This window comes from Schistocerca cancellata, chromosome 1 (genome assembly GCF_023864275.1).
Source record: "Schistocerca cancellata isolate TAMUIC-IGC-003103 chromosome 1, iqSchCanc2.1, whole genome shotgun sequence".
In the NCBI taxonomy this organism is placed as follows: domain Eukaryota; kingdom Metazoa; phylum Arthropoda; class Insecta; order Orthoptera; family Acrididae; genus Schistocerca; species Schistocerca cancellata.
Window position 1 is genome coordinate 880,648,972 of NC_064626.1, and position 21,765 is coordinate 880,670,736.

The following is a 21,765-nucleotide window of genomic DNA, read 5'->3' on the forward strand; positions in this document are numbered from 1 at the left end:
CCCCCCCCCCGCCCCTCCTTCAAATTGCTAACTTTGTTACTGGGGATAATCTGTCTAGTGCATGGTCAACTATTCTTTTAAACTTGAGCCGTAGTTCCTCTACATGCTCCTGTTCTGTGCTGAAAGTTTCAAGATCCTTGAAGAGTGTTGCAGTTTAGGTTTTTCAGCAATTTCATGATGCTGCCCCAAGTGTCAAACATACTTGTGACCATTTGTACTGCCCTTCTTTGTATAAAATCCTTGAATCACTCATAAGTAGGGCAGACAGTGATAACTTATTACTGAAGACAGAAGGAAAATAATTCAGAGATCCAAATGAAATCAGTTATCTTCTTAATCAGCATTATGTTGAGATAGTAGACAAGTCCATAAATCCTAGCAAATGTATAGGAAAAATATCATCCCCTGTCTGACTGGATGTCTTTTCATGTTCCCAGCAAATTAAACACAAATAACAATAATATCGCATAATCTGAGTGACTAGATAATATATTTACTATGATAATTAAGCAGGGTTGATGTGATCACTGACATTTATTGAGAATTCAGCTATGGAAGAATGAATATTCCCTGAACACCTAAAAAGAAGTAAGATAGTGCCTGTATGTAAAGGTGGAGATGGGGAAGCTCTCAAGAATAAGCGAACATGGTTTAGGAAGTGAAAATAATGACAATAGCAATGGACAACTTTGTATTTCTACATTCTTAATGTTCTGTAGATCCCATCAAGAAGAAGAACATTCAAGTATGTGGAGTGACTCAAAGTGTACATTGATAAAATTGCAGAAACTTTATCTGTGTGCTGTATTAACAGTAAACTGTCACTATACTGCTTCATGTTAATCACACTTGTGCTGGCTAAATTTAATCTGGTTAGTTAGAAAGGAAGCTGAGAAAAGCTGCTGGAATCTGAGTTGTACTAAAAAGTTACTATAGTCCAGTTGACAAAGGTAAATGATGGGACAAATATGTGTAGATGCAAATTTTTGTACAATGGTAGTGGGGAGTGTAATGAATGTCATACTAAAAATCCTGATAAGTGGTGTGTGAGTTTTTCTTGACTATCTCAAAAATTGTGACTTCTAGCAAAACTGTTTCCCAGTACAAAATTAAACTACATTAAATTTCCTACAAAAAGATCCTACTGATTTTTCCTGCAGGACTAATAGTTTCCATATTGCAGGTGATGGAAAAAATGCCGATTATTAGAAATATTGTTTTAATGGTATAAAATTAATTTATATTGTTAAATAATGTGAGTTAAGAACAAATAGTAAATGTTGTAACACATCTACCTGCAGTAAAACGATATTAAGGGATAATTGTGGTCTGGGGATGTAATAAGGTGGAAAGGTAGAGATGGAGGTTAGAAGCAGGAGGGAAGGTAGGTCACTGGGTTGTGATCATGTGCTCCTCTCCTTCATAGGCCTGCAAAAAGAAGAGTGAGTAGGCAGTGCTCCATTCTTTGTGCAGTACTGCATCACAAAAAGCACTGCAGGGTGTTTCACAAAGTTATAATGGTCCTTCAATAGTTTGCATTATGCATCACTGGCAAAGCAGTGTGCAGAGAGGCCTGGGGGTGTCTAATTTCCACAGAGTGTGTTAATGCTGCATGGAATATTGATATGAATTATTAATAATATGAACACAAGAAATGCATATGTACAAAATCTGCTTTCCTCTCTGCACATTGTTTCACAATGCTAGAGGCAAATTGATTATTATTCATCCTGTATGGCAGCTGTAGCATTCCTCCAGGAAAGGCAACTTCATCAAATGTGAGTGCTGCTCACTTTTCAGTTTAGAGACATATTATATACTTCAGCATTTCCTATCCAATTCTCTTATGTGAGTAGACAAAGTACTTTACTGACTTGTATTTGTACTGTGGAACTATATTCAGTTCATTAAATGATTACTTCTTTGCAGTTGTTAAATGAGATGTTATGGAAAAAAGCTCAACAGCTGCAGCTGTCTACTACACTGAAGAGCCTTCCACAAGTGTAACATGCTGTGAATATATATTTTAGAGTGTTGATTTCATTGTTTCCACTATCAATGGCTGGAATAGTTTTCACAACTTGAGGGTACCAAATGCACCACCCCAACAATAGCTCTCCCAAAGACTGAGGAAGCCCAGAGCCTTAAACTGGCTCCATCTGTAACATAAGTAAGCCACCTAGGTATTGTGGAGCTCTAGATATTTCATCACAAGTCAAGCAATGCATTACAGAAGATTACTTTTCTGTGTGTAAAGATGATCAGTACCATTCCATCAGACATATTGACACCTGCGGTGCTCCAGATTTAGTAAGCAGCACTGTCCTTATTTTATGTTTGAGTGGCATCAGGTAATCCATAACATTATATGCTTTAATTATGTAAATTCATTTATATGATGAGTATACTGAAATGTTGGTGTTTTGTGCCTGTTTCATGTTGCATGGAGGAGATCCTGGCAGACATTCCATTGGTGTTCCACCAATACAGCAAATCGGCAGTGCAGGTCACTAATGATGAGAGTGCTGATGGTCCACGGTGGTGAGAACATCAGATTGGCATTGTCAGCATCACCTTTGTACAATGTTAAAAATTAATGTTTGTAATGAATATATGAAACTGTATCAATTCTATGTAATGTCTTGGGCTTGTGTGACCATTGTAAGTCATCAATGTTTGTAAAATAAACTGAATGTTGTGACTTCTGAAATTTTCCCGGCGTATTTCTTCTTCTAATAATTTCCGGGTATGCAGCCGGATCCCGTCGACATTCTGCGCGAGATTCGGCATAAATACCGCGACTGCACCTGGGCTCTTCAGTAGTTGTGTACTCACCTGATGATGGCCGGACGTCTCTGGGCCGAAATATCGTGGCAGAATGTCGACGGGATCCGGCTGCATACCCGGAAATTATTAGAAGAAAAAAAAAAAAACTGAATGTTAACTACATGTGGGTCAACTGCATCTAATGATTAGCATAGTAATTGTAATGCTGAACTATAATGAAGTTACTGAATTTGGACTTCTTCCAAGATAATCTGTAAAAGGATCTGACTGACGCTATACTGGAAGGATGGATCTACTATAATCTGGTGGTGACTACTGCAACCAATTTTGAAGTTATTAATGAACAAGACAATTTTGTGAATTCATGCACAACTGAACACTGAAAAAGTTGCTTCCAAATTGTGAAAAGTACCTAAATTAGGTTTGGGTACTGTTATGTCACTGAAAACATTAACTTTTTCTAAAGTGATGAATTCTGAACAATGAGGAGAATAGTTTTGTTTGATTACTTGACTTCAGATCTGATCTTGGCTGTCATTCAAGTAATTGATATCTTCACACAGACTTCACCTTGCATACATATCTGTGAGACTTCCCAATTATCATTTTAGATTGAAGAGAAGTTTGATGTTAAAGTGAATGTGGAAATTTAGAACTGTAATAATTCTTGCAATTTCTTGCCACTTATTGATTGACATCTAAATATAAAGTAGTTGAAAGTGATATATTTTAATGTTACACAACATAACTGTTAAAGAATATCTGTGGTTGACTAAATTTTATCAAGTTGATCAGCTATTTGCATTAGGGAAAAAAAACCCCTTACATGCTGAAGACAATTTACTGTAAAATTAAAAGACAGCCCCTTCTCAACTAGGCAGACTAAATGAATATCATATATAAATGCAGCAGAAATGTGAATATAATTCCATCTAAATAAGATATAAAATCATCAATGAAGAAATTTTCATATGAGATGTGGTCTCGTTGGTAAACACAATCATTTATGTTACTGGAAAGAGTCTTTGAAGAAATTTAGTTAACTGTTGGTACTTCTGAAGGAAGGGGTGCAATGTTTTTTCATAACCTGAATACACTAGCTTGGGTTAGTGAAATGTTGAAGACATGGTAAGTAGTTCCACTCAGTGCCGTCTACTCTGTGAGTGCCAGCAGTTCCTGAATGGAAAGGTTTATGAAGTCTACTGGTAACACTATTAATGGGAGAGAAGTACAGTAAGTTTCTGGTCATTAATTAATTCACCACCAAGTGACTACAACATTGTTACGTGACTTTACAATATGCTGTCAATGACAGACAGGAGCAATATGCCACATTTAACAATCTGATCCCTTTCCTGCCAGTGTTACATGTGTCACTGAACAACATCACACTTACTAATTAGGCACTTCTCAACCATTCTTTATAGCAATGTATTTGACATAAAAGCTCACTTAACAACTGCAAATAAGTACTCACTTAATAAATTGAAAATAACTCCACTATAAACACAATCTCAGTGAAGTTATTTTGTCTACTTACATAGGAGAACTGGACAGGAAATATTGGGGAAATATAATCTGTCTATAAACAGAAAAGCAAGCAATGTCATGGTGGAACAAGTCACCTGTCCCAGAAGAAAGCTATGACTGCCATAGAGGATGACTAAGAATCAATTTCCCCTGTAGCAGTGCCAAATAGTGTACACAGATTTACATAGAATCTGTCCATATGCTTATCTTGTTTTTGTATTGTTAGCAACTCATATCTGTATTAAATGTATTGTTAAAACACTCGTGAGAACCCTGTAGCTGCTTTTTGTGACATAGTGCTGTAGAGAGCATTGGGAATCACCTGCTCACTCTTTATTTTACACATCTATGAAGGAGGGAAGTATGCGACCACAATTTGGTGATCTACCTTCCCTCACACTTCTATCCCCAACTTTCCACCCTGTTACAATCCCAGACCACAGTTTATACCCTAGTATCATTGGGTTGTATTTAGATGTGGTATACATATATAATATTTGTTCTTAACTCACTACACTTAACAATAAATGTTAATTTTATATCATTTAAATACTGTTTTTAATAATCTGCAATTTTGCCATCACTGCAATGCAGAAACTCTGTCTTACAGAGAAAATGGATGGGACCTGTTTTTGTAGAAAATTTAATGTATTTTAATTTTGTACTAAGAATTATTTTTGCTAGAAGCTACAGTTTTTGAGACAGTCAAGAAAAACACAAAAAAGTGACATTTGCACACACCATCTATCCATGCTCACAACCCACTGGTCAGAATTTTTAGAATGTTGTTTGTGACACTCCCACCTACTCCTGTACAAAAGTTTGTGAGTACATCAATATTTTTCCCCAGATGACATTTTTTGATCTTTGCTGACTGGGCTATTATGACAAGAGTCATGGGATACCTCCTAATATCATGTTGGACCTCCTTTCATCTGGCATAGTGCAGAAAATTGATGTGCTATGGACTCAACAAGTCATTGGAAATACCTTGCAGAAATATTGAGCTATGATGTCTCTATAGCCATCCATAATTGCAAAAGTCTTGCCAGTGCAGAATTTTCTGCACAAACTGATCTCTCAGTCATGTCCCATAAATATTCGATGAGATTCCTGTCAGATGATCAGGGTGGCCAAATAATTAACTTCAATTGTCCAGAATGTTCTTCAATTCAATTGTGAACAACTGAGACTTGATGACTTGGTACATTGTCATCCATAAAAATTCCTTGTTGACAACTTGGGTCCATGACTTCATTGGGTCTGTGACACACTTGAACCCTACCATCAGCTCTCATTGACTGAAATTGGGACTCATCTAACCAGGCTATGGTTTTCCAGTCATCTAGGGTTTGACCGATATGGTCACGAGCTCAGAAGAGGTGCTGGAGGCAATGTTGTTTTGTTAGCAAGAGCCCTCACATTGATCGCCTGCTGCAATAGCCCATTAATACCAAATTTCACCACACTGTCCTAATGAATAAGCTTGTCATATATCCCATATTGATTTCTGCATTTATTTCAGAGTGTTGCTTGTCTATCAGCACTGACAACTCTATTCAAGCACTGCTGCTCTCTGCCCTTAAGTGAAGGCTGTCAGCCTCTGCATTGTCTGTGGTGAGAGGTAATGCCTGAAATTTGGTAGTCTTGGCACAATCTTTACACTGTGGATCTCAGAATACTGAATTCTGCAAGATGTCTGAAACTGAATGTCCCATGTGTCTAGCTCCTACTACCACACCACATTTAGAGTCTGTTAATTCCTGTCATGTGGCTATAATTACATTGGACACATTTTGATTTGAATCACCTGAGTACAAATAACAGTTCCATCAAGGCCCTGTCCTTTTATACCTTGTGTACACGATACTACTGCCAGCTGTGTGAGTGCGTATTACTGTCCCATGACTTTTGTCACCTCATTGTTTGTTCCATTGCTTTGATAGCTTAGTACTTAGTGAATTACATTGCTTAGGGCATACATTTAATTTTTATTAGTTATTGGGAATTTTAAAAAATTTAGAAAAAGACCTGGGACAATTCAGGAAAGAAACACGACATAAATTTTATTCCCAAAATGTAATGGACATAGACCCCTCCCCCATGAACCATGGGCCTCGCTATGGTGATGTGGCTTGCATACCTCAGTGATACAGACAGCCATACCATGGGTGCAACCATAACATAGTGGTATCTGTTGAGAGGCGAGACAAATGTGTGGTTCCTCAAGAGGGGCTGCAGCCTTTTCAATAATTACAATCTATATAATTGACTGATCTGGCCTTGTAACATCTATCAAAATGGCCTAGCTGTGCTTGTACTAATGCAAGGTGAAATTAAAACCGTAATTTTTCACGAGGGCATGAATCACTACTATATGTTTAAACGCTGATGGTATCCTCTTTGGTAAAAGGCAAAATACTGACATGCATTCTTTACAAAAGAATGGAAAAACTGGCAGAAGCTGGCTGTGGGGAAGACTGCATTGGATCTGTGAGAAATGTATGAACATGTGAGGAAATACTGACTATACAACTTGTTTTAGAAGATGGGTTAAGAAATATGAAAGCTACATTCATAGCATTTGTAGACTTAGAGAAAGCTTTTGACAATGTTGACTGGAATACTCTCTTTGAAATTGTGAAGTTAGCAGAGTTAGAATACAGGGAGCGAAAGGCTATTTACAGGTTGTACAGAAAGCAGACAGCAATTGTAAGAGTGGAGGGGCATGAAAGGGAGGAACTGGTTGAGAAGGGAGAGAGACAGGATTGTAGCATATCCCCACTGTTATTCAATCTATACCTTGAGCAACCAATAAAGGAAACCAAAGAAAAATTTGGTGCAAGAATTAAATTTCAGAGAGAAGAAATAAAACTTTTGAGGTTTGCCAATGTAATGTAATTTTGTCAGAGACTGCAGATAACTAGGAAGAGGAGTTGAATGGAATAGACAGCATCTTCAAAGGAATGAATTTAAAATGGGTGATGCTGAGGAAATTATATTAGGAAATGAGGCACTAAAAGTAGCAGATGAGTTTGCTATTTGGGCAGTAAAATAACTGATGATGGCCGAGATACAAAGGACATAAAATAAAGTATTTCTGAAAAACCTAGAAGACATTAGAGGCTCTTGAAGGATGGTGCTACAGAAGAATGCCAAAGGTCAAATCGCTGGACCATGTAACTAATGAGGAGGTACTGAACAGAGTTGGGAGGGAAGATATCTGTGGCACAACTTAAGTAAAACGTTCTGTGACATCACTGTATCACCAATTTAGTATCGGAGGAAAGTGTGGTGGCTAAAAATGATACAGGAAGACCAAGGGATGAATATGGTAGTTATTCGGAGATGAAGATGCTTGCACAGGATAGAGTAGCATGGAGAGCTGTTGGAAATTAGTCACTGGACTGAAGACCACAACAAAAGCAACAATGGACATGAATGTTTACCTTACTACCATGCACTCAGGTGATCACAAATGACTTTTAACATTTATTCTACTGTACTGTCGATGTACTTTCCACTTTTATATATTTTATCACTAAGTGTGTTTTCCTTTTGACAGTTTGTAATAGAAGTGAGCTTATGATAACTCAGTCAAGTGTGTTTTGACAATCAGCAAGGCATTGACTGTTTCAACTTCCATTCTGGTGTTTCTTTTTTTTCATCTTAATCACAAGTAGTTCAGAAAGTAAAACACACATAATTCTAGAGTTTCTCTGTTACCACTGATAAAACGAAGTTTCCTTTTTTTTTATTTCTGTTAAAATTACATTTTTTATTTTTATCATGATATGACAGTGATTACACAGATTTAAAATTGTTCCACATCCACAATAATATCTTCAGGCCACTTACAAGAATGGAGATGGAAATTCTCCCTATCTAAACCAACCAAATACAATTTAACATGAATCGTTACTACCAACAGTGCAAAACATTAGCAGTCACTAAACAAAGATTATAGAGCAAGTTGTACGAGTGGTACATGCTAATGTATATAGACTCTTAAGGGAAAAATGCACCACCAAGAAATTATCTGAATGGGATGGAAACTGGTAGATGTGCTGTACATGTACAGACACACAGATTATTAGAATTTCAGGAAATAGGTACATTTTGCTCAAGAGAAAGAGCGTCACAAATTGAGCAATCAGTAATGTGTTGGTCCATCTCTGGCCCATATGCAAGCAACTATTGAGTTGGGCATTGATTGAGAGTGTAGTTTGATGTCCTCATGAGGGATATCATGCCAAATTTTGTCAGATTGGAGTGCTAGATTGCCAACATTCCCATCCGCCAGGAGGGTCCTGTTCATAATGCACCAAACGTTCCCAGTTTGAACGAGATCCGGTGATCTTGCAGGCCAAGATAGCGTATGGAAAGCTTGAAGACAAGCAGTAGAAAGTTTTGCCGAGTGTGGGCAGGTGTCATATTGCTGAAATATAAGCCCAGGATGACTTGTCATGAAAGGCAACTAAATGGGACACAGAATATCGTTGAAGTACCACTGTGCTGTAAGAATGCTGCAGATGGCAACCAAAGGGGTCCAGCTATGGAAAGAAATGGCACCCTAGACCATAACTCCTGGTTTTCGGGCCATATGATAGGCGACAGTCATGTTGGTATCCCACTGCCGTCTGGGGCACCTCCAGATATGTCTTCACTGGTCATCAGAGACTCGTCACTGAAGACAATTCTACTCCAGTCGACAAGATTCCAGGCCAACCAAATCCTACCTTGGTCAGCAAGGTCACCAGATCTCTTCCCAGTTGAGAATGGTTGGAGTATTATGGGCTGGGCCTACCAACCATCCCGCGATTTTGACAATCTAACGTACCAGTTGGACAGAATTTGGCACGATATCCCTTAGGAGGACGTCAAACAACTCTGTCAAGCAATACCCAACTGAATAATTGTGTGCACGTGGGCCAGAGGTGGATCAACACGTTGAATTATGTGCATGTGGGCCAGAGATGGACTAATGCGTTATTGGCTCTGGTCCAAATGGCTCTGAGCACTATGGGACTTAACTTCTGAGGTCATCAGTCCCCTAGAACTTAGAACTACTTAAACCTAACTAACCTAAGGACATCACACACATCCATGCCCGAGGCAGGATTCGAACCTGCGACGTAGCGGTCGCGCGGTTCCAGACTGAAGCGCCTAGAACCGCTTGGCCACACCGGCCGGCTAATGCGTTATTGCTTGCTCAATTTGTGAAGCTCTTTCTCTTGGGTAAAACTTATTTTTTTTCTGAAATTGTAATGATTTGGATGTCTGTACATGCGTATCACATCTACCGATTTCCATTCAATGCGGATAATTTTTTCATGATGTGTTGCTTACTTTTTTTTGTCGTCGAGTGAATTTACACAGTAAATTGCTATCGTAAAGTACTTTACCAGTCAGAATCACAAAAAAAACGGGACATTTGAGAGTCTCCAAAAAACTTTCGGAACGGCGGGACATTTTGGAGAAAAACGGGACCATCATGGAAAAACTGGACTAATGGACATCCTAATGTTGCTGTACGTACTGGGTTCTATTAGCAATGCGACTCATCACACATCTTTACAACAAATATTACTTCTTGCCATGTAGTTAACAAAAATTGCCATTCCTTGAATCTAGATATTATAGATAATTTGTAGGGGAATTGGTTGGCTAGTGAGATAAGTTTTTAATTTTTTGAGCTCGTGAAGAATCCCAGTTCATTGCTTTATGTTAGGTAAACACTATACAAGAAGGCAAAATCTACATGAAAATTAAATTCGTGTGTTGTATTGTGATTATGTACATCATAGTTTAGCAGGAACGGGTTTTTACTATCAGCAGTAAAAGCCATTAAAGACTAAATGTATACGGAGTGAGTGTAAGAATTCAAAATCCTTAAAAAGGATTTTGCAAGACATATGGTACTTTACTCAATAACTTACCCACTAGTTCTGCTGACTAAACACTTTATTTACTTCAGGTGCATTGCCCCAGAAAGAAACTCTGTACGACAACAATGAGTGAAAATGTGCAAATTAATTTGATCAACACAGCTTCTCCACTGTAGGCTTACGTCGCACATGCAAGTATTTCCCACTTCATGCTAATACCCGTCTCGTCTGACGTGCATGATGCTCTGTGAATGAGCTGCAGAAGTAGGAGAAGTAGAGACAAAGTTGAAATTCTGAACCTGAATGATGTTACCCCAGCTTGTGAGTGTTCCCAGATCTGTGGATTTGGAATCCATGTACTATGGCTTCTCCTAAGAAATTTGAAGGCCAGCTTTGACGGTGACCTCATAAAACGTTTATAGGGCCTATCAGGCTCCAGTGGTAATTATTGCTAGGTCATGGACAAATCCAAGACGTTTGATGCTAACTGTTTTAGTCTTGTTCCCATATTTATATTCCAAGTATTTCGTTCTGTCATATTTTGATGCTCTTATTCAGCGCCATATTGAAAATGAATGAAGATAACCAGTCATGTTGCCTTATGTCATAAGATGTAGGGGTTTCACCTATGAAATTTAAATTAAGGTTGTATTTGTTGACGTCTGTTTGATTAAGCTAGTTATATTGTTATTGCATTAAACAGAGCGGTGCCAGGCGGCCGGGTTCTAGGCGCTTCAGTCCGGAACCGCGCTGCTGCTACGGTTGCAGGTTCGAATCCTGCCTGGGGCATGGATGTATGTGATGTCCTTATGTTAGTTAGGTTTAAGTAGTTATAAGTCCAGGGGATTGATGACCTCAGATGTTAAGTGCCATAATGCCTAGAGCCATTTGAACCAAGATCGGTGCCGTCAGTAGAATTACAGGATCTTTTACATCTACAAAAGTGGTGACCGTGTGAATCTCGTGGTGGTGCCGCACTATCATCATGAGATTGCAATTCTGTTCTGCTCAAGATTGGCATTCTTGGAAACCCGCTCAGTATTCACCCATCTTCCATTCCATCTGTTACTGTAATCTGGTAAGGGGGCATGATGGAATACTTTGCTGGTGATTGGCAGAGCAGAAATGCCTCGTTAATTTTTTGGATTTGTCCTGTCTCCTTGTGAGTGAACGCAGTTTTTGAATCTCTCATATACTCACAATGGGCTTGTAGTCTGTTAACGAGGAGTTTGTCTCCGATGTTGAGCAATTCAGCAGTTACCGTTTTCCTGGCGCTTTGCTGCTTTTGAGGCGTAACATTTTGATAAAGTATCTCACCATGACAGTGGAAATAAAACTTTGTTTGAGGAAAATCTGTCCAACTTTAGTTTTTATGTAGCAGATTCACAGTTGCATGTTTCCTGTAAAATAGACCTAACGATTCAACATATCAGAATTAGAATTTGTGAATGAATCGAGCGTTCCATATGCATGACGGAAACAAATAACTGGGGAGGGAGGGGGGGAGGGAGGGGGGTAATATAGTTAGATAGGTCTTCCCTAAAAGTCCTGTAGAAATTTCGTGTGTTCTGTTTGAAGTCATTATCAATTTCGTCCAATCTGTTGAAGTGGGACGCGCGCTTAACTCCTCTGTGTTCTATAGATGTCTTCTTCTACATTTCTAAGAAGTTTCACCAGTTCTCTGGACTTTGGTGGCCATTCCAAAGTATCAAGACTCTGAAGCAGAATTCCAGTGTTCTATCACGTTCTGAATTACACCACTTGTGTTTACATTCCCATGGAGGGACGTTGAGTTTGTCTGCTGAGTCTTTGAATGGCTTCATGAAATGCATCCGACTTTTTTTTTTTTTTTTTTTTTTTTTTTTTTTTTTTTGACGACTGAAATACATGAACGTTTCACAGTGGTGTAACTGGTTTCGACCAGACAGTTGTCAGCTTCCGACAGTCAACAGATAATACAAACATTTATTGTACACTCCTGGAAATGGAAAAAAGAACACATTGACACCGGTGTGTCAGACCCACCATACTTGCTCCGGACACTGCGAGAGGGCTGTACAAGCAATGATCACACACACGGCACAGCGGACACACCAGGAACCGCGGTGTTGGCCGTCGAATGGCGCTAGCTGCGCAGCATTTGTGCACCGCCGCCGTCAGTGTCAGCCAGTTTGCCGTGGCATACGGAGCTCCATCGCAGTCTTTAACACTGGTAGCATGCCGCGACAGCGTGGACGTGAACCGTATGTGCAGTTGACGGACTTTGAGCGAGGGCGTATAGTGGGCATGCGGGAGGCCGGGTGGACGTACCGCCGAACTGCTCAACGCGTGGGGCGTGAGGTCTCCACAGTACATCGATGTTGTCGCCAGTGGTCGGCGGAAGGTGCACGTGCCCGTCGACCTGGGACCGGACCGCAGCGACGCACGGATGCACGCCAAGACCGTAGGATCCTACGCAGTGCCGTAGGGGACCGCACCGCCACTTCCCAGCAAATTAGGGACACTGTTGCTCCTGGGGTATCGGCGAGGACCATTCGCAACCGTCTCCATGAAGCTGGGCTACGGTCCCGCACACCGTTAGGCCGTCTTCCGCTCACGCCCCAACATCGTGCAGCCCGCCTCCAGTGGTGTCGCGACAGGCGTGAATGGAGGGACGAATGGAGACGTGTCGTCTTCAGCGATGAGAGTCGCTTCTGCCTTGGTGCCAATGATGGTCGTATGCGTGTTTGGCGCCGTGCAGGTGAGCGCCACAATCAGGACTGCATACGACCGAGGCACACAGGGCCAACACCCGGCATCATGGTGTGGGGAGCGATCTCCTACACTGGCCGTACACCACTGGTGATCGTCGAGGGGACACTGAATAGTGCACGGTACATCCAAACCGTCATCGAACCCATCATTCCTAGACCGGCAAGGGAACTTGCTGTTCCAACAGGACAATGCACGTCCGCATGTATCCCGTGCCACCCAACGTGCTCTAGAAGGTGTAAGTCAACTACCCTGGCCAGCAAGATCTCCGGATCTGTCCCCCATTGAGCATGTTTGGGACTGGATGAAGCGTCGTCTCACGCGGTCTGCACGTCCAGCACGAACGCTGGTCCAACTGAGGCGCCAGGTGGAAATGGCATGGCAAGCCGTTCCACAGGACTACATCCAGCATCTCTACGATCGTCTCCATGGGAGAATAGCAGCCTGCATTGCTGCGAAAGGTGGATATACACTGTACTAGTGCCGACATTGTGCATGCTCTGTTGCCTGTGTCTATGTGCCTGTGGTTCTGTCAGTGTGATCATGTGATGTATCTGACCCCAGGAATGTGTCAATAAAGTTTCCCCTTCCTGGGACAATGAATTCACGGTGTTCGTATTTCAATTTCCAGGAGTGTATAATCTATGAAACTGTGCCAAGTAAATAAAAATGGTTCAAATGGCTCTGAGCACTAAGGGACTTAACATCTGAGGTCATCAGTCCCCTAGAACTTAGAACTACTTAATCCTAACTAACCTAAGGACATCGCACACATCCTTGCCCGGGGCAGGATTCGAGCCTGCGACCGTAGCGGTCGCGTGGTTCCAGACTGAAGCGCCTAGAACCGCTCGGCCACGCCGGCCGGCGCCAGGTAAATACCTACGTAACGATAAAAAAGAGTAAAATCATACCTAAAGAAGCTTACTCAAGAATATACTTTCTATCCTCCCACAATAAAATTGTGGAGGGATTGTTTTTGAACGAGGGAACTGAGTCGTCTTGTACGTTGTTTCCCTCTTGTGAAATTCAGTTACTCCACTCCCCACATACAGAGATGACAGTTCTCCGATAGGCTCCACTAAAGCTGTGTCTGTGAAGCTAGTACATGAAATGTCTTCGAGCTACGCACCACTTCAGCGGCATAGGTTGCACTGCCGAAGCGCAGCCACACGCGAGTGTTTGGCGACTGCCAGGAGCGCGGCACGAAGAAGCGCCGGTCGTACCAGACCAGCCCCACGTGGTCGCGCACCTCCTTCAGCTGCGTCACGTCGTTGTAGCTGGCCGGTACCGGCATCGCCAGCACCTCTCCAGCCTGCAGACATTCAAAATTGGTCAGCTACACCGACAGTACTGAGCAAGGAGTTTAAAATGGCAGCTGTAATACTGCCGAAGTTGTTATTGGGGGTATCACACTGCACTCAGGACTACACTCCTTGCAATTATAACAGTATACTTTTCTATTTTTTCTCAGAATTGAGCGAAAAGAATGTTGCAGATCATGCTGATTAAAGGCTTTGAAAGACTGTTGTTAATTGACTCGATTTAACATTGTCCATAAAGATTCGAACAATGCAAAATATTGTATGGTGTCTATAATTACTTAAATGACGGAAACAGTAGAAGAAGAAAGGTACAATATGATGCCAAGGTATAGCTTACATGTTCCAAAGAGCTTGCCGTCATACTTCAGGTCTCTGATCGGTCTATGGAGTGGTGAGTATGTGATGTGCTGTGGCATGGTTATCAGCACTCTTGCTGAATAAGAAAATATTACTCCAGAATGAAATCTTCATTCTGCAGTGGAGTGTGCGCAGATGTCAAACTTCCTGGTAGATTAAAACTGTGTGCTTGACCCAGACTCGAACTCAGGACCATTGCTTGGGTAGCCTGGTGTAAGGCTAAAGTCCCGAGATCGAGTCTCAGTCCCACACACAGTTTTACTCTATCTGGAAACATCTCCAGGCTGTGGCTAAATCACATCTCTGCAATATTCTTTCCTCTAGGAGTGCTAGTCCAGCAAGTTTCGCTGGAGAACTTCTGTGAAGTTTGGAAGTTACGAGACGAAAGCTGTGAGGACGGGTTGTAAATCGTACTTGGGTTGCTCGGTGTAGAACACTTTCCTGCAAAAGGCGAAGTCCCGAGTTCAAGTTTTGGTTCGGCACACAGTTTTATTTTGCCATGAAGATTCAAGAGTATATGCATTTAGGGAAACAAAGCGCAGCAGTCTCATTCTGTGATTGTGTTACATGGGCACATACCAGCTGCCTTTTAGAGGATATCTGACAGCACCAAAGATTAGGATATTGAAGAAGTCCCTATCCCCAGGACAGATTTGTTGAGAGAGACAACCCCCGCAGCCTCCAGCAATGCCAACATTGTCTCTTCGACTGTAGAGCTGTTAGATGTTGGCATTGATTAAAAGCATTCCCGTCTGTCACTGTGGAGCTAACATTGACGGCAGAGTGCTGTTTTGAGTTACGAAGACAAAGTAAATGAATATGGTATTACGAGAATGGAAAATAACAAAACTGTATGTTTTTGGAAGGAACGAATAAATAAGTTTTTTCCAGTATACCTTCACAAATGAACGAGTCCACTATTAAAATAGATGAAATTAAAACGATCAATTGCATTATACTCAGATTAATAGTTATTAGCAAAGGCAGATTTCACCTGCAGGGCACAGAGCAACCATTGTAATTACTGTACATATAAACCGTCTCAGGTTGCGTATTATTTGATTTGTTTGACTAATAGGTCCCATCAGAAGCGAGCACCAGCATTTTTAAAATTTTTACTTTTTACTGTCTAGCCGCACCAACAGTAGAGACTTCTAGCTTGTGGGTGTTACTAAATATCGAGTTGAGATACACGAACGGAGAATTGTCCCTGTCAGAGCACAGAAATGGCAAATATGTTTCTCTCTAAATGACTGTGACAGAAAAGTGCGGAATCAGCTGGCTCAATCTTCATTCTGAATTCCTCACCAAAGGTTTTGGCATGCGAACACAATCACGCTCTTTTAATACAGAACATTCTAAATCGTTTTACACGGTCTCTCTCTGTAGTTAAGCCTTAAAATTCAGCATCTCACTGTCACTGTCTGTATATGTCGCTCCCACTGCAATATTCTTTCCTCTAGGAGTTAATTTACAGTATGTCCTACTGCCACTGTCTCCTCTCTCGCTTATGCTGTCTTCTTTCGCCTTTCTTTCCTTCCCACTGCCATAGTCTCCACCATACGTAAGCAACTCAAAAATTCTGGTGGTCCAACTTACTTTCCCCCTATACCCACGTGTTTAAAATTTCGGTCCAAAATGCGTCCTTCCCTATATCTACTGTTCAACTTCGTGGCCTTCGACTGTCTGAACCCCCACGCCTATGTATAGTCTCCACTCACCTGTATTTTTCATTTCCACTGTCTCCCTCTCTTTTGCTTACACGACTGCTATCTTCGTCCATCTCTCTTCTTCTTTCACTGCCACTATCTCTCACTGACCGTCACTATCACCTCTCTTTGCTCCCACTGTCATTGCCTTCATTCATCTCTCTTTCTTTTTGACTGCCACTTTCTATCTCTCACCGTCTCTGTCTTCACACTCCCACAGGCATTGTCTCCTCTCTCGTCCCCTGACACTGTCTCTCTGCTACTCTTTTTCAGCACAAATACACTCCCGCTCATAAATTAAGGATAACTACAGAATGTGGTGCCACATAACGTGACACTACACAAAACTGGCGCTAATAGCATAGGCACATAGGGAACACACACGACACAGATCTGTAAGTCCACGGTATTGGTGGTAAGTTGAGACAACCGTCCCGAAACACATGTGCTACAAACCGGAACTGTTTACTGCGCATGTACCCCGACATCAATATGGGATATGATCACCACGCACACATAAACAGGCCGCACAACGGGTTGGTATACTCTGGATCAGGTGGTCGAGCAGCTGCTGGGACGTAGCCTCCCATTCTTTCACCAGTGCATGTCGGAGCTCCTGAAGTGTCCTAGGGGTTTGAAGACGTGCAGCGATACACCGACCGAGAGAATCCCAGACGTTATCGAAGGGGTTTAGGTCTGGAGAACAGGCAGGCCACTCCATTCACCTTATATATTCTGTTTCAAGATACTCCTCCACGATGGCAGCTCGGTGGGGCCGTGCATTATCATCCATCAGGTGGAAGGTGGGACCCACTGCACCCCTGAAAAAGCGGACATGCTGGTGAAAAATGACGTCCTGATACACCTGACCTGTTACAGTTCCTCTGTAAAAGACATGCAGGGGTGTACGTGCACCAGTCATAATCCCACCCCACACCATCAAACTACGACCTCCATGCAGGCCCCTTTCAACGGCATTAAGGGGTTGGTATCTGGTTCCTAGTTCACGCCAGATGAAAACCGGCGAGAATCACTGTTCAGACTATACCTGGACTCGTCCGTGAACATAACCTGGGACCACTGTTCCAATGACCATGTACTGTGTTCTTAACAGAAGGCTTTACGGACTCTCCTGTGACCAGGGGTCAGTGGAATGCACCTTGCAGGTCTCTGGGCAAATTGGGCAAATAAATCATGTCTGTTCAGTCGTCTGTAGACTGTGTGTCTGGAGCTAACTGTTCCAGTGGTTGCGGTAATGTCCTGAGTGAAGCTACCTGTAGTACTCCATGGCCGTCTGCGGGCACTGATGGTGATCTTGTACACTGTGGACGTCCCGCACTGTAGGGCCTGGACACGTTTCCTGTCTGCTGGAATCGTTGCCATAATCTTGAAATCACACTCTGTGGAACTCGGAGGGCCCGTGCGACGACCTGCTGTGTCTGACAAGCCTCCAGTCGCCCTAGTATTCTAACCCTCATAACGTCATAAATACGTGTTCTTTGAGCCATTTTCAACACACAGTCACCATTAGCACGTCTGCAAACGTCTGCACACTTACTCGCTGTACCGTACTCTGACATGCATCAACACACCGATGCGTATGTGAACTGCTGCCAGCGCCACCGTGCGACGACCGCAGGTCAAATGCACCGCATGGTCATACCCCGAGGTGATTTAAACCCGCAAACCGCCAACCAGAACGTTTTTTCAACATGTATCAGCGTTATCCTTAATTTATGAGCATGAGTGTACGTTCGCATGCCAAAATTTTTGGTGAGGAAGGCAGATGAGAACTGAAGCAGCTGGTTCCCCACTTCTCTGTCTTAGTCGTTTAAAGAGAAACATATTTGCCTTTTTATGTTCTAAAAGAAGCATTTTCCTGCTGGTTCCCTTCTTTTACCCATTGCGTTGCTTACATAAAACGTATACAATAGTCAGTAAAGTCTTGACAATTTACTTATAGAGTTCAAACAATTAATTAAAGTTATTCATCTTGACGCATATAGATAACGAATAAATAGGCATAATTTAAAGTTAACACAAAATTGTTTCCTTTACATTTTTTCTGGATACTTTGCTTATTGATCGCAGCTCACTGAAACACCCGGATTATGATTTGCGTCATTAAATAGTAAATTTTTATGAGAAATGTTTTACAGAATTTGCAATCTTTCCAGTTTTACATAATTTTTGGCAGTCATTTTAAGTTCTTTTCAGCCATGTTAAGACCCTATGTAGGCCGATGTTTGTCACTGCTGTATGGTACCACTTTGGGAACATTTACAATCGAGGTGTAAAGTGCCAATTAAACAGAGACAGAGCATCATAAAGCTATATTGGTGAAAAATGCTGACTAAAAACATAATTTGGTGACATCAAAACCCTTGTGATGATCCTAGAACCCTTGCCCAGTCATTTTAAGTTCTTTTCAGCCACGTTAAGACCCTTTTTAGGCCGTTGTTTGTAACTGCCGTACGGTACAACTTTGGGAACATTTACATACGAGATGTAAATTGCCCATTATACAGAGACAGACCATCATAAAGTTACCTTGATGAAAAATGCTGACTAACAACGCAATTTGGCGACATCAAATAAATTGTGATGACCCTAGAAAGCTTGCCATGTGTTCACTACGTCAGTTAAAACCACATTTACGCCTGAAACCGTATATTACGCGCGTAAGTACTGTAACTTGGAACCTCTGGATCTCGGTAAGAAATAATTATATGGGAAAAAATTCCTAGTTGCCCGAGAAAATCATCTTAAGAACATATGGTAAAAATTTCGACGATTTGCCATGAACAGAAATTATAGAAGTGTCCAATCCTCACAATTGGTACTCTGTGTGCCCAAAAATCATGCTTTTTTGGGGTTTTCTCAGGAACCGCCCACGAACAATCGGTGCTTTTACACGCCACCTAAGGCCCACCCTACATCATATGTAATGCAAAAGAACCACCTGGTTTTCTCATTATCCTGGGCTGGAGGAAGTGTGTAATGTTTAAATTTTGATCTAGTACTGTAGGATAGTTATAGCATGACCGTTCTTCCGATATGTATACGAAAGATCGCTAGGCCAAGGGCTATGCAATACACTTGACCCCGTATCTCTGTGATCAGTAGAACCCAAGATATGACCCCCTGAATGATTACATTTTCGTGCGCAGTTTTTGGAATACAGTGCGCGGACCAATATTACGTACACATTTATGGGTAAACTTCACAAAGTTGAAAGACACGCATCAGTAAGTGGTAGCACGAGAAGTATTCACGTAAGTCAAGTTAATTATGCCTATCTAGTCTACGTTCATCCCAAATCTACATCTACATCTACTATACAAACCGCTGTGAAGTGCATGGCAGAGATTACGTCCCATTACACCGGTTATTAGGGCTTTTTCTTCGTTCAATTCATGAGTGGAGCGCGGGAAGAATGATTTCTTAAATGCCTTTGTGTGTGCTGTACGTAGTTTAACCTTGTCTTCGCGATCCCTATGGGAGCAATACGTAGCGGTAGTAGTATATTCCTAGATTCATCACTTAAAGTTGATTCTAGAAACTATCTACGTAGAGTTTTACGGAACACTTCGCTCCTGCCTTAAAGCGTCTGCCAGTTTAGTTCTTTCAGCATTTTCGTGACACTCTCTCTTGTGTCAAACCTGTGACCATCCGTGCTGCCCATCTTTGTATCCATTCAATATCCGCTGTCAGTCCTACTTGACACGGATCCCTCACACTTGAGCAATATTCTAACATGGGTCGTACGAGTGTCTTGTCTGCAGTTGTCATTGTAAACTGATGACACTTCCCTAGTATTCTACCACTGAACCGCTGTCTCCACCTGCATTACCTACGACTGAGCCTCTGTGATCCTTCAATTTCAAATCCTTACAAACAGTATTTTTATGACTTGAGCGATTCCAACAGCGACTCATTCATATTGTCGTCGTAAGATACCATCTTTTTTCGCAGGAGAGGTTCATTGAAGTTTGGAAAGTAGGAGGCGAGGTACTGGCGGAAGTAAAGCTGTGAGGACGGGGTGAGAGTCGTGCTTGGGTAGCTCAGTTGGTAGAGCACTTGCCCGCGAAAGGCGAAGGTCCCGAGTTCGAGTCTCGGTCCGGCACACAGTCTTAATCTGCCAGGAAGTTTCATACCAGCGCACACTCCGCTGCAGAGTGAAAATCTCATTCTGGAAACATCCCCCAGGCTGTGGCTAAGCCATGTCTTCGCAATTTCCTTTCTTCCAGGAGTGCTAGTTCTGCAAGGTTCACAGGAGAGCTTCTGTGAAGTTTGGAAAGTAGGAGACGAGGTACTGGCGGAAGTAAAGCTGTGAGGACGGGGCATGAGTCGTGCTTGAGTAGCTCAATTGGTAGAGTACTTGCCCGCGAAAGGAAGGTGTATATGTACTTAAACACATAGGTGATAGAAGTCAGCCGGCCGAAGTGGCTTCGCGGTTCTGGCGCTGCAGTCTGGAACCGCGAGACCGCTACGGTCGCAGGTTCGAATCCTACCTCGGGCATGGATGTGTGTGATGTCCTTAGGTTAGTTAGGTTTAACTAGTTCTAAGTTCTAGGGGACTAATGACCTCAGCAGTTGAGTCCCATAGTGCTCAGAGCCATTTGAACCATTTTTTGATAGAAGTCATGGGATAGCGACATGCCCATATACAGATGGCGGTAGTATCGCGTGCACGAGGTATAAACGCGGAATGCATTGTCGGAGCTGTCATCTGTACTCAGATGATTAATGTGGAAGGGCTTCCGAAGTTATTGTGACCGCACGACGGGAATTAACAGACTTTGAACGCGCAATGATAGCTGGACGCATGGGACGCTCCAGTTCATAAATCTTTAGGGAATGCAGTATTCCGAGATTCACAGTGTCAAGAGTGTTGGGGTTGGGTTGTTTTGGGGGAGGAGACCACACAGCGAGGTCATCGGTCGCATCGATTAGGAAAGGATGGGGGAGGAAGTCGGCCGTGCCCTTTCGAAGGAACCATCCCGGCGTTTGCCTGGAGGGATTTAGGAAAATGACGGGAAACGTAAATCAGGATGGTCGGACACGGGATTGAACCGTCGTCTTCCCGAATGCGTCAAGAGTGTGACGAGAATACTAAATGTCAGGCATTACCTCTCATCACGGACATCTTGGTGGCCGACGGCCTTCATTTAAGGCTGGATAGCAGTGGCGTTTGCATACAGTTGTCAGTGTTAACAGACAAGCAACAATGTGTGAAACAACCGCAGAAATCGATGTGGGAGGTACGACGAACGTTTGCGTTAGGACAGTGCGGCGGAATCGGGCGTTAATGAGCTATGGCAGCAGATGATCGACCTGAGTGCTTTTGCTAATATCACAACAACGCCTGCAGCCCCTCTCCTGGACTCGTGATCATATCCGTTGGCGCTAGACTACTGG

General features: G+C 42.3%; 1 protein-coding gene across 1 annotated transcript in view; it reads right to left on the reverse strand.

The window, feature by feature from the left end:
• The window catches only part of LOC126110888 (beta-glucuronidase-like), a 138,044-nt gene that overhangs the window by 94,048 nt on the left and 22,231 nt on the right, over window positions 1–21,765 (reverse strand). Inside the window, exon 2 of the mRNA XM_049915002.1 lies at window positions 14,086–14,268. Within this exon, the coding sequence (XP_049770959.1) occupies window positions 14,086–14,268 (183 nt within the window). The remainder of the gene's footprint in view (window positions 1–14,085; window positions 14,269–21,765) is intronic.